Below are 12,022 nucleotides of genomic sequence, written 5' to 3' on the forward strand. Positions count from 1 at the left end.
TACCAAAGCATGATGGACACTTATCCAAACCAGACGGCGGAGAAAAAACAATCTAACAAAGGACTCAATGCCCATGCACAGTATCACTGAGAGGAGGAGTCCCTCGATCTCCTGACTCAAAAAGATTCTTCTAACAAAAACAACTTGTAAGACTCCAGACCCAACATTAGATAGCAGACTTATGCAAAGCATGTGCATCTACAGCCACACATGTTTCAAAAGTGGATGGCAAACAGATGTGTCATGATTGGTTGTTTGTTCCAGGGTAGGTTAACAAAACCTATTGAAGACAATAAGGTACAATGCAGCTTGCTGGAAGGAATGAGGTTTGCATACCTGCAGGTAAGGCACAGGCTGTTACACCCCCTCAATCAAAGGTGGGACAACCTGCGGGCTTTTTTTGAAAAATTGGCTGTATCATCACCACATTATATCCCACCTATACAAAAAAATAGTTGGGCTTAAGTCCTGCAGATAAAACACAAAGACAAAGGTGGTGGGAAGGGGAACTAGGCAAAGCTATTCCACTTGAAAGCTGGGAGCAATTACATGATAAGGCTTGGAAAGGCTACAGGTGCTTGAGAGAGATATACTACAAAATACTAATGTTCTGTTATCAGACTCTGGACAAATTGAGCCAGTGGGACAAAACAAAACCAGACATGTTAGAGAGGGTGCGGGGATCACAGCAGTGGCATAACAAAGCCCCCCGCAGCCCCAGTAGTGCAGAGGGGTCCCCCTCAGCAGGGTACAGTGTGTGCAGGCCGCAGGCCCTTGACTGGGTCCAGGGGTGAAGGGGGTACCCCCCTCCAGGTACTTTGCAGGGAGACCACTCAAGTTTCATTACACCACTGGGTCACAGACACCTTGACACACTTGTTATAGAATTGTCCCAAACTGCATTCAGTTCTAAGAAGATGTATTTTAAGAACTAGAACAAGCTTTTAAGATAAGGGTGGCCATGGACTCAATAAAGATATTGCTAGGTTTTACTTTGGTGGTGGACAGTTGCACAGATCCCTGGCAGGTAAACATCCTGCAAAAGCCCTCATTACAGTTATTCTGATTCACTAGGGGAAACAATGGGCCGCACATTTGGAGACTGGTTGTGTAAGATGTGGGACACTTTGGCCAATTAAATCTAACAATCTCATTCTTGTACACAGTTACATGAAGACACAGTTAAAACAAGGGGGCTGGCTGAGTGAACAACTGTGGCTTTTACAAGTTTGGGATATGTAAAGCCTGCAAGGGAAGCAAAAACACCAAAAGGTGCCAACTGGCAAACAAGGGCGTATACATAAATTTATTACATGTGGTAGAGACTATTGTATGTACTGGTCTGTCTTTTTGGTGTCCTTTACATAGGGACCACCATATTTCCTGTGGAAAAGAGGATTCTTGAACACCCCAGGGCCATCAGGAATTGTGATCAGAATTACCCTGTGGCAAGGCATAGGGCTAGAAAACACTCTCAGAACCCTGGAACCCTATCTTTCTTTGGGATTGACAGGGTAATCCTGACAACACAAGGACGTCATAGAGAAAAGAGACTGCGGATTCTTGAATCTAAATATATTATCCGTCTCAACACCAGAACACCAGGAGGGTTAAACATGGATGAAGAACTTTTTGTAAACATCAGATAATTCAACTTTGAGAAATTTGATCCTTGTATTAAGGCTTTTTTCCTTCCTGTCATTGGTGTCTTTGTGAGGAATGACACTATTTTTCTCGCAAATTTGTGTGTTAGATGTGGTTTTACTTGGCACTTATATTTTGGAATATGTAGCAGGGCCCCCACCCGCAACTTGCACTGACCCTGACAGGTGGACACAGCCGAGATTTGCTGGGAGTTGCTTCTTTAAGTATATATGTAAATATATATTTATTTACACACACACAAATTCAAGTACATATATAGTTCAAGTATACAGCCTCAGTACAGGAATACCTTTATGAACATTTCATCATCTGCACCGCCCTAAATCAAATGAAACAGTAAAAGCACAAGCACCACTTTCCATTTGATTTCATCTACATACTTATATAATTTATTAATTTATAAAACAATGCGTCTTGTCTGTTGATATTCAAATGGTCTTGTTTTTTTTTCTTCTAGTAATTTAGATCACATGTGAGTGTGTACAGTACGTATTCAACCTGTCAGCAGCATTCTGGATATCAAAACTATCTTTTTGTAGCCTTCGTTATATCAATAGCATCATCATTAATTTGTAGCACTACAAAGGGTTTATCTACTTAGTCATATTATATCTTGAGCCAAATCATTAGAAGAGTTTAAATTTCATCAAGTATCAACAAGTCTGCCCTAAAACATTGTGAACACAAGTTATCAAATGTAATTCATATAGTTCTAACACCACATAAGTGGCCTTTAACAGCTTAAAAGGCTCCATGTCCACGACTAATCAAATACTCTGGTCACCTTCTGGGAGCAAAGCTCAAGAAGTGTTTCTCTGAAATATTCTTCTTAGAAGAACCAAGTCTCTTGTGTACTAGGCCATTCTTCAGATCCCACAGCCACCTTCTTCTGTGCTGCAAATTGATAACCTCCCCCTAATGCCATGTATACCTGGCGGTGGAGTTGTTGTAGGCAGTACTTCCGAAAGAAAGTTTCAGGAACCTTTTGGCTCCAGCCACTAATTACGAATTGGTAGGTGGCAGTGCCTCACAAATTGGGGCATGAAACCGAAAAAGTAAGCAATATTAAGGCATGTGTTTCTATTGGCAAAAAAGAATTGTGGCCTGGCCTATGTTTTTCAAAACAGAGCAGGTTTCAATATGTTTTAGCTCTGGAGTCTTTTTACAAATTGCACAAATATCAATTAAAAAAAATGTAAAAGCGAAAATAAGTAACATCATCAAGAAGCATAATTTCTGCTCTAATCTTCTCCATGTCACTGGATGCTGGGCTTTATGGTTAAAATATATTATTTGGATGCAGAAAAATTCAATTTTATACATCTGAACGACAAAACTGAATTATGCTAAACGCACTACTATTTTTAGCGTCCATTTAAGATAACTATGCTCAACATTTTGTTAATGGATTTCTAACTGACTTCATAATCTGAGACACCAATTAAAAATGCTATACTGCTTCAAAGCCCAAAACACACATTTTACCTACCATCAACAGAGCCAAACTCTCTTTCGTGTGCACGAGTTAGAATCTCTTTGTATAATGTTTCTGCTTGCTTGAATTTCCCTTGTTTCAAATAGCAGGATGCCTAGAATAGAAAATACAGTGATGGCCAAAACGATAATATAAATAACTCCAAGCAAAGACCGATGATCAGCAGTTCCACATAAAGGCAACTTTGTTTTTACTACAGTCCCATTCATTCAGATACAGGCTCTTAATCAAAGGGTAGAAAATTATATTAAAGACTTGTGTTTTTTGGCAACGCTTAGTACTCCAGTGGTGAAAGTTACAGGAGTTTCTAAGAGCCAAAGTATGACCCAATATATGATGAAAGCCTTACATGGCCATGTGAGCATTCACGGGCACACACAAACACACATCAATGTAAAATGCTTAGCTCACTGAAACATCTTGGCAACTCTGTCTGCGCTGTACATGTACAGAATAAAAGCAGGAATGGTAAATGTCTTGTTACTATATAGATAATGGAGTAAGGTGCAGCACAAGCAAAATTCATGCCACATGGACACAATGGAGGTGGAGTAGAGAAAGGCGGTAAAGTCTAAGGCCCTCATTCCAACCCTGGCGGTCTATGACCGCCAGGGTGGATGTCGCCGGAAGCACCGCCAACAGGCTGGCGGTGCTTCATTTGACATTCCAACTGTGGCTGTAAAGCCGCGGTCGCCCAGCCGGGTCCGGCGGCTTCCCGCCGGATTACCCCCGGCTGGGAGAATCCTCCATGGCGGCGCTGATGGGGATTCCGACCCCCTTCCCGCCAGCCTGTTTCTGGCGGGTTTCACCGCCAGAAACAGGATGGCGGGAACGGGTGTCGTAGGGGCCCCTAACAGGGCCCCAGCATGAGTTTCACTGTCTGCATATCAGACAGTGAAAATCGCGACGGGTGCAACTGCACCCGTCGCACCCCTGCAACACCGCCGGCTCCATTCGGAGCCGGCTTCAATGTTGCAGGGCCTTTCCCGTTGGGCCAGCGGGCGCTCCCTTGGCGGGCACCCGCCGGCCCAGCGGGAAAGTCTGAATGGCCTCCGCGGTCTTTTGACCGCGGAGCGGCCAAGTGGCGGTTCCCGCCAGGCGGGCGGCGCCCGCCGGGGTTAGAATGACCCCCCATATCTCTAGTGAAACATAGTAAATGTGCTTACTTTTTATGCAATCATACAGTGAATCTTTTTATTGTTTCATCATCAAATGCAGCAGAATGTCACATACCACAAGGATAGATTTTTCTTGGGAAAACTTACCAGGTTATTTTTCGTTTTTGCCACGTTCGGATCATCTGGCCCAAGTTTGGTTTGGTAAATCTCAAGTGCCCTCTGATAGTAATATTCAACTTCTTCATACTTGCCCTGGTTTTGGCATAGTAATGCCAGGTTATTTAACTGCTTAGCAACATCTGGGTGGTCCTTCCCCAGTACCTAGGAAAGAAAGGCTGAAATATTAGGACGTGACCCAAGCAGTACACACCTTTCAGAAAACAATAACAACCATATTCACTGCACCTCTGTTAATCCTAGTACATTGCCACACTCCAATTATCAACATCAATGTTCTGTAAACCCTTGCAGAAGTGGAAATTGCATATCTTTGTGGTTTAAACAAAGCTCTGTGTGCTCACTACTATGTATGCGGATGTGCATCATAAGCAGTCATGCCACATTGTCCCAGGTTTGCACACACCCTTACCACTTCAATTTAATGCACCAGTAAGTGTTTTGTTTAAAAGATGGATGCAGCGTGTTGATAATCAGAAAAAGCCTACAGTAAAGAAGTAACAAAGTTGTCAAAAAGGTAATGTTATTCCATGTAAACGTCTTCCTACTCCTATTTTCAACATGAGAGTAGATCTGATAGCTAAGGTAAAGAGGAATGGTAGGTAGGCTCCTGAACAAGTTGAGCATGGCTTCAGGAAAAAGCCTCAAGCAAGTATCACTTGTAGAATGCAAAAAGAGTAGACGATGGAGCTGCCTACATAACTTAGTAATAGATATGTGCTTAAAGAATACTAATGAGTCCACCTTAAATTTGACAGAGGGTGCTTGAACTCTGGATGGAAGATCTGTCCCTTGTAGGGAGCAGTAGTTGGGGATGCAGGTTTTTATTCATCTGGCAATGGTTGTCCAGATGCAGCTCAACCTGACCTGATGCCATGATAAATCAGAAAGATGGCTCATTGAGTTCAAAACATAGCTTGGATCTGCTGTGACCTCCAGGTCAGAAGTTCGAATCCTAGGAAAACCAACTTAGCCTTCCATCCTTCTGCAGGTGGCAAATCGTGTACCATTAACGTGGCTAATGCTAGCATATATTATTAACAGTGTTTAGAAACAGCAAAACTTTGGTACAAAGTGCTGCTTTAAACGAGCAGTGGTACAATCGGAAAGTCTTGCCTGTGTGTCTTTTAGCCATGTTGTACAGCAGCCTGGTTGGATAAACGTTAGTGGAATGGTGCAGTGTACAGTAGTGTGAAGTGGGGTAGAAGGGGCAGAGTGCAGTGGTGCGGCATAGGGTAGAGTGAAGTTGCGTAGGGTAGAGTGTATTGGTGTAGACTGGAGTGGCACACAGTAGAGTGGAGTGGGGTGGGTTGGAGGTAACCTGGCATTTTGTGGAATGGTATAAAGCGGAGTGGCAAAGACTGGAGTGCCTTAGATTGGCGTGGAGAAGATAGAATGGCGCAGACCAGTGTAGATTAGATTGGCATAGAGAGGAATGGCATAGGGTAGAGTGTCAGAGCAGAGTGGCACAGAGTAGATTAAAGTACAGCGGCAGAGAGTAGAGTGGCATGGAGTGGCACAGAGTGGAGGGGCATACAGTAGAGTGGCACTGAGTGAAGTGGCTCAGAGTGGCAAAGAGTAGAGTGGCACAGTGGAGTGGCATAGAATGGCAGAGAACAGTGGCAGAGTGAAGTAGTGTGGCGTAGAGTGGTGAAAAACAGAGCAGCATAGAGTAGACAGCATACAGAGGGGTGTCAGAGTAGAGTGGGCTAGAATGGAGTGGCCTAGAGTGGAGTACAGTGGTGTATAGTAGAATGGAGTAGAGTGAAGTGACCTAGAGTGAAGTGGCTTGGCGTAGAGTGAAGTGGCTTGGCGTAGGGTGAAGTGGCATGGCGTAGGGTGAAGTAGCATAGAATGGAGTAAGGTACAGTAGTACAGTACAGTTGTGGGTGTAGGTAACTAAGGCATCAATAGAGATGCCAGATAGGGTGAGAGCAACATAAATAAGAAGGTGTATGCCTGTGTTAAAAGTAGGAAAGAACAGTGCATGTTCTGGAATAATACTGAAATGGTTATAAAACAAAAACAAATGTGTGTTGCAAAAAGTCAGGGAAGAACAAAGGAGAGAAGCACATGTACTTGGTCCATGCTCCAGGTAGGAGCTAACATAAGAAAGGAAGGGAAGCCTACGGGAGGCGTAGAGTGGAATGGAGTGACAGAGTGGACTGGAGTGGCACATAGTGGAATGGCGTGTGCCACGGAGTGGAGTGGGGAAGAGTGGCACAGAGTGGAGTGGGAAAGAGCAGAGTGGCATAGAATAGGGTGGTGTAGAGCACGGTGGAGTGTAGAGGCATAGAGTAGAGAGGAGTAGCATAGAGTGGAGTAGCACAGAGTGGATAAAGGTACAGTAGTACAGGACAGTTGTGGATGTAACAAAGATGAGAAAGAACACATGTACTAGGATCATGCTCCAGGGAGGATCTAACATAAGAAAGGAATAGAAGCCTACGGAAGCTAAGCAACTGAAAGACTGCACATGAGAGGGACAACAAAAACAATTAATGGTATGCTGTAGGTGGGTTGTAAGCCTACTGAATTGTAAACAATGTGTCTCGCAGCACAATGCATGCTGTGCTGTGTAGGAGAGACCTTAAAACCTAGCTATTTACATAATTAACAAAAGTCAAAATCCTAGTTATGTCCAGACATAATTTTAGACTGTGTTGCACATTGAGATTATGCAATGTTTAGTCAGACAAGGGTGGGGGTAGGAACAACACTTGAAGAAAAATATGTTAATTTAGGTGGAATCAATTTGGTGCATTGAGAACAAAGATATAAGTTTAGGCCACAACCTTGGTGTTTCAAAGGATTTGTTCACAACAAATCTTCATCTCACAAGATGCCATGGACTTGAAAGATCTACACTTTTGTCTGGCTAGAACCAGGAACATGCCCCAAAGGCGTGCAGGTCTCCTGGCAGGGTGGAATACATGAAATATGCCAGACAGCTGATGTTTTATTGCCTTGCTAGTAGTAAAGAATTCTCTCTGTTACTGTAAGCACCTATGGCTAAAACCATGATTTTTACAAGTGTCCCTCCTTAAACTTTGTCTAGGCTGCACACCTGCAATAGCCTGCTGCATGGGGTGGTCAATAATACAAGGTTTTTCTTAATGCCGTAAAATATTGTGCTGGAGAAGAGCTCTTTACAAGCTCCCTACTTAATGCTATATCTATGCTCTCCCTCTACACTTTAGTTTTGGCAGTCCACCCTAACTCGGGCTCCACTGCAATGCAGTTAGATTTGAGCTGAAAGTCACAGATAAACGTGCTCACAAACATAGTTTCTCAGATAGGAAGACTGAAAGCAAACAGTAAAATTATCTGCCAACACCCCATCCAAGTCAATCCACCACAGAAAAGCATACCTCTGCCGTGTGGCCCACGTCAGTAGTGTTTTGACGTTGAATTTGACACCAACGATGTGCTCTTATTCTGCTTTGACACTGCAGCACAGTATATGGTTATGCAAAATGACTGAGAAAAGGAACACATGGGTTTATAAGTCACTAATGAGCATATGGAGGGAATGTGGCTAGTGTGGGCAGTGTATTGGAGTAGTAGGTGTACTGCTCAGATGGTGTTGCTACCAATGCGTAGCTTTGCTTAAGTGTGGAGTGAGAAAAGGAAAGAGCAATAACTAATCACGTGCTGGCGTCTGCCCTCTTTAGTTGATTGGTTGCAACTTCAGGTAGGTATCATACTAAATTTTGTATTGTCATCGCTTTCTGGTGAATTCAGGGGGTTTTATCTGCTCGTTTAAAATCATCTTGGGAAGACAGAAGCCTTACCCTACTTTATTAAGTCCTCATGGGCTTGGATATTTTTTGTCTTCACCTGGAGAAAATTCAATAGTTTTGCTGCTTATACAGATTAAATTATGCTTTACTTCTTCTAAAAATGAATAGTTAGCTGGAGGGGCCAATATTGCACTGAAGGTTCTCTTACCTGAATATTTTGCAGCCTTACTTGGACATTAGGTTGATGATGCAGACAAGCTGAGCACCTTCAATGGGAAGCCAGAGAAGTAATGAAATATATGGACGTGTATGAATGAGTAGTCATGCTGAGGTGTTATGAAATCTTAGTAGCCTTCTGAGCAGAAAGCAACGGGACTGCCACGCAGTATTCGTTTCATACTCCCAGTGCAGTACAGTACAGTACAGTGCCAATTCTTTTCTTATTTACATGCTTAATTCTCATCACTCCATTAAGTACAAGAGTGATGGAGAATGGGTATGTGACAGTGTGTATAGAAGCCTGAGTTAGGGAAAAGCATAGAAGAGTGACTAAGGGGGTCATTATGACTTTGGCGGACGGTGTCCCGACGGGCAGGTTGCTGCCAGTGCGGCCTCCTCTCCGCTGGCCTCATTACGAGTTTCCCGCTGGGTCATCGCTGGGCCAGCGGGAAGCAGCCTACAGCATTGTCTCTAGCTCGTAATTGAGCCGGCGGCAATGCTGTACTGCGTAGGGTGCACCAGCACCTGTCGCAAAGTTCATGGCTACTGCCAAAGTAGTCGGACTACCACTTTGGTGGCGGTCAGACGGCCAATGTCGTAATCAGGCCCTAAGCCACTAACTTAAGCACTGAAGCTGAATGAGCCTGAGAGAGAGAGAGAGGGAGAGTGTGGACAAAGCAAGAGTATAAGAAGAAATGCTGCACATAGCAGGGCTAATCTAAGAGACGGGCCACGCTTGCTTCACATACCGGTCCCCTGTGCATCATCATCATTCTCACCAACAACCTGTGCCACATATTTTGCAGGATGTTGGGTTCAGGTAGAATGGATCCTACTGCCAATAAATATTTACTGAGACAACTGCTTCTGCACACACTTACCAGGGGAACACTTTATTAACCATTTGGGAGAGTTCGCTTTTCAAGTTGATCCAATGTTGTGATGATGTTCCCCTGCGTTTAATCTGCACCCGTGCTGCATTATGCAGAAAGCACCTACCTATAAAGAAATTATTAATTTTGCCCCCCACCCTACTGCACACCATTTACTAATAATAAAAAGCTTGGGATTTTGGGGTGAGTTGGGTAGAGGGAGAATAGAAGAATCTTTCATGAGAAACAAAAAAAATCAAGGAATTAAACTTTCTCATTAGCTTTAGATGCACACAGTTGAAAAGGCATCTTAATGGCGCACACTGATAAGACAGCTAATTAGTACGGGCCTACACACTACATGTAGCTGATTCCTTGGGAGTTCTAAACAGCACACATGTAGCCTGTAGCTCAATCAATAAGTAGATTTGTAGAGCGCTTCTTGTCACTCGCGAGCAGCTGACTAGGAAACACACTAGTACAAGCAGCTAGTGTCAACGCAATACAAAACCACAGTACTTTCAATCTACTGGACAGCAGCATAAAACATGTTGATAATGATCCAAGTTGTTTTCCAGAAACATTTAGCTAGGTGAGGGGAACAGGTATGGTATATTGCGTGCTTGTGTAGCAGTACACTATATAGGTAATTCAAAGTAGAAAAATGTAGATACCTTAGAATGGTCAGAAAATAATGCCAGGGCCAGACAGACAGCGTTATGTTTGTGATGTGCCAAGGTGGTACATCCTGAGGCTAAGTTTATGGCAGCAAATACCTTAGATCTCTAACATAGATATGAATGAAATGATCATCACAGATGAAGACAGGGCCTGATTGTGACCTTCTTTTGAGAAGATTACGTTGACGTTTACTAATCTGGAGCAGAGACAAAAGCTGCAAACCTGAAAGGGCACAGGAGCCCTTTTGTGAGAGGCATTCATGTACAAACATAAAAAACAAACCTTAGATACCATTGCGGAAAGGTCACCTGTTAGTTACTTACTACCTAGGCAGCCTTTTGGTTTTGGCACTATATAAGTCCAAATTAAGTAAAAAGGTAAACATGAATGTTTTGTGTGCGAATGTGCCAACCACATTGCTTGTTTCTCAAGAAATCCCAAAAAGTTAGCAACGTGAAGAAGCTAAATGCAAACATTTTACTATTCCTTTTTTTATTTTTTATTTTCTTAACGCAGCTCACGAGAATTTTGATTTTGTGATTGAATGCATTAGGTTTGAATTCAAGCGTTCACTAGGTCTCACCTACCACACAGAGCAAGTTGTTTTGTTGCAAAAGACCTACTTTGGGCTTACAGCCAGCCCTTCCCTACCACTGCTTGGACTTATTGTCGCGGTTTGCTTCTTATCATATGGCGTGTGCCTTCCTCTTCCTGTATTTGCTCCTCCTCAGGACCAAATCCTCTTTTCCATCTTTTTGGTTGGCCGATGTGTATGTATCCTTCCACTGCTCACTTTTAGGTAACTACTTTTTGCTTCTTGGGTAAGCACTCCATTAGAGTGCATGTGTTTCCAGCTCTCTCATTTGTTTCAGCACTGCCAAAATATAATCTCATGCTTCATGTACCTCTCTTTCTCATGTACTGCCTTTCTTGTGTGCTTCTTTCCCCCCCCAAAGTCCCCTAGCCTGTGCTTTGATGCCCTTTTCCTTGTGTGCTTTTCCTCTGCCCCATGCTCCGTGCTGTTCTGTCCATTCAAGGGGTTTCCACCCATGTTTCTCTCTTGCTCGTGTTTTTCCCCCCCTTTTACCCCAGAAGCCTCACACGTTGTACTGTTCTGTCTGTGTGTTTCTCCCCACTCCTCCTTGTGCTGCTGGCTCTCTTGAGGGTTCCTCCCTCACCAAACTCCTCGCTTCCACTTTCTCCCTGCAGGCTATATTGCCATTTCCATTGGGTGCTTCTTCCCACAGCTACTAGGTAGCTCTCACCCTCATCTTCTGCTTATTCCCTCCTCTCTGCATTGATCCTCTGTAACCCGCAACCCTCACAGTCCTTTTTGATGTTAATTTTGTGCTAAAAATATATATATGTTTTTTTAATTTAGCGGATCCAAGTGGCGTCTGCCATCTTTTAAAAGTAAATTTAAAAAAAGAAAGTGCACCAGTGTCATTCTGTAGATGCACACATGTATGGTGATGCATGCTCACACCTGCAGAATTACTCGGCCAGTAACAGCAGCCGTGTTATCACAGGTTTTTCTTTTATTTTTGGTGAGGCTGTGCAACACTGCCATGCTTTTTGCCAATAGTTCAGACCATCGGCAAACTGCATTGAAACAGGCAATTTTTCCAAAAGGCGAGAACTATTGCTTGCCAATGTTGCTTTAAATTTGTGGCGAAAGTCATAACCTTTAATGTAGACGATGCCAGTACTTATTTTTTCGAACAAAGCAAGATAATTGTCTGCAGAAAAAAGGAAATGGGTGGTTGTAATGATATTTGTGTTTTGACCACTGACTCAGTGTTGCACCACTTTGCACTTGGCTTAGCTGTCCACCGTCACATTAGCAGTCACAAGTTAGACTCCAATTTGTATTCAGCTTAGCCTTAGCTTCACTGCCACGTTAAAAGTGCTAGTATCTTTCCGTACAAAACATGTTATGCAACGTGTATTCTATTCTAAGTGTCTGCTTGTTCTTTTCTCACCAAAGGGCTAGGACATAACGTGGAGGAGTCAGGCAGTCAGCACGATAAGGATGTACTAGAACGATGTTTA

General features: G+C 43.3%; 1 protein-coding gene across 5 annotated transcripts in view; it reads right to left on the reverse strand.

Annotated features, from left to right (window-relative positions):
- The window catches only part of KLC1 (kinesin light chain 1), a 377,498-nt gene that overhangs the window by 98,764 nt on the left and 266,712 nt on the right, over positions 1-12,022 (reverse strand). For all 5 annotated transcript variants that reach the window (XR_011198745.1, XM_069207275.1, XM_069207276.1 and 2 more), the window contains exons 8-9: positions 4,426-4,599; positions 3,155-3,254 (exon numbers count right to left, since the gene is read on the reverse strand). Coding sequence is in view for 4 of the 5 variants with exons in the window: in XM_069207275.1 (XP_069063376.1) it covers positions 3,155-3,254; positions 4,426-4,599 (274 nt within the window). In the remaining variant the exon portion in view is untranslated. The remainder of the gene's footprint in view (positions 1-3,154; positions 3,255-4,425; positions 4,600-12,022) is intronic.

The sequence above is a fragment of the Pleurodeles waltl genome, chromosome 9 (assembly GCF_031143425.1).
Source record: "Pleurodeles waltl isolate 20211129_DDA chromosome 9, aPleWal1.hap1.20221129, whole genome shotgun sequence".
NCBI classification, from domain to species: Eukaryota; Metazoa; Chordata; class Amphibia; order Caudata; family Salamandridae; genus Pleurodeles; species Pleurodeles waltl.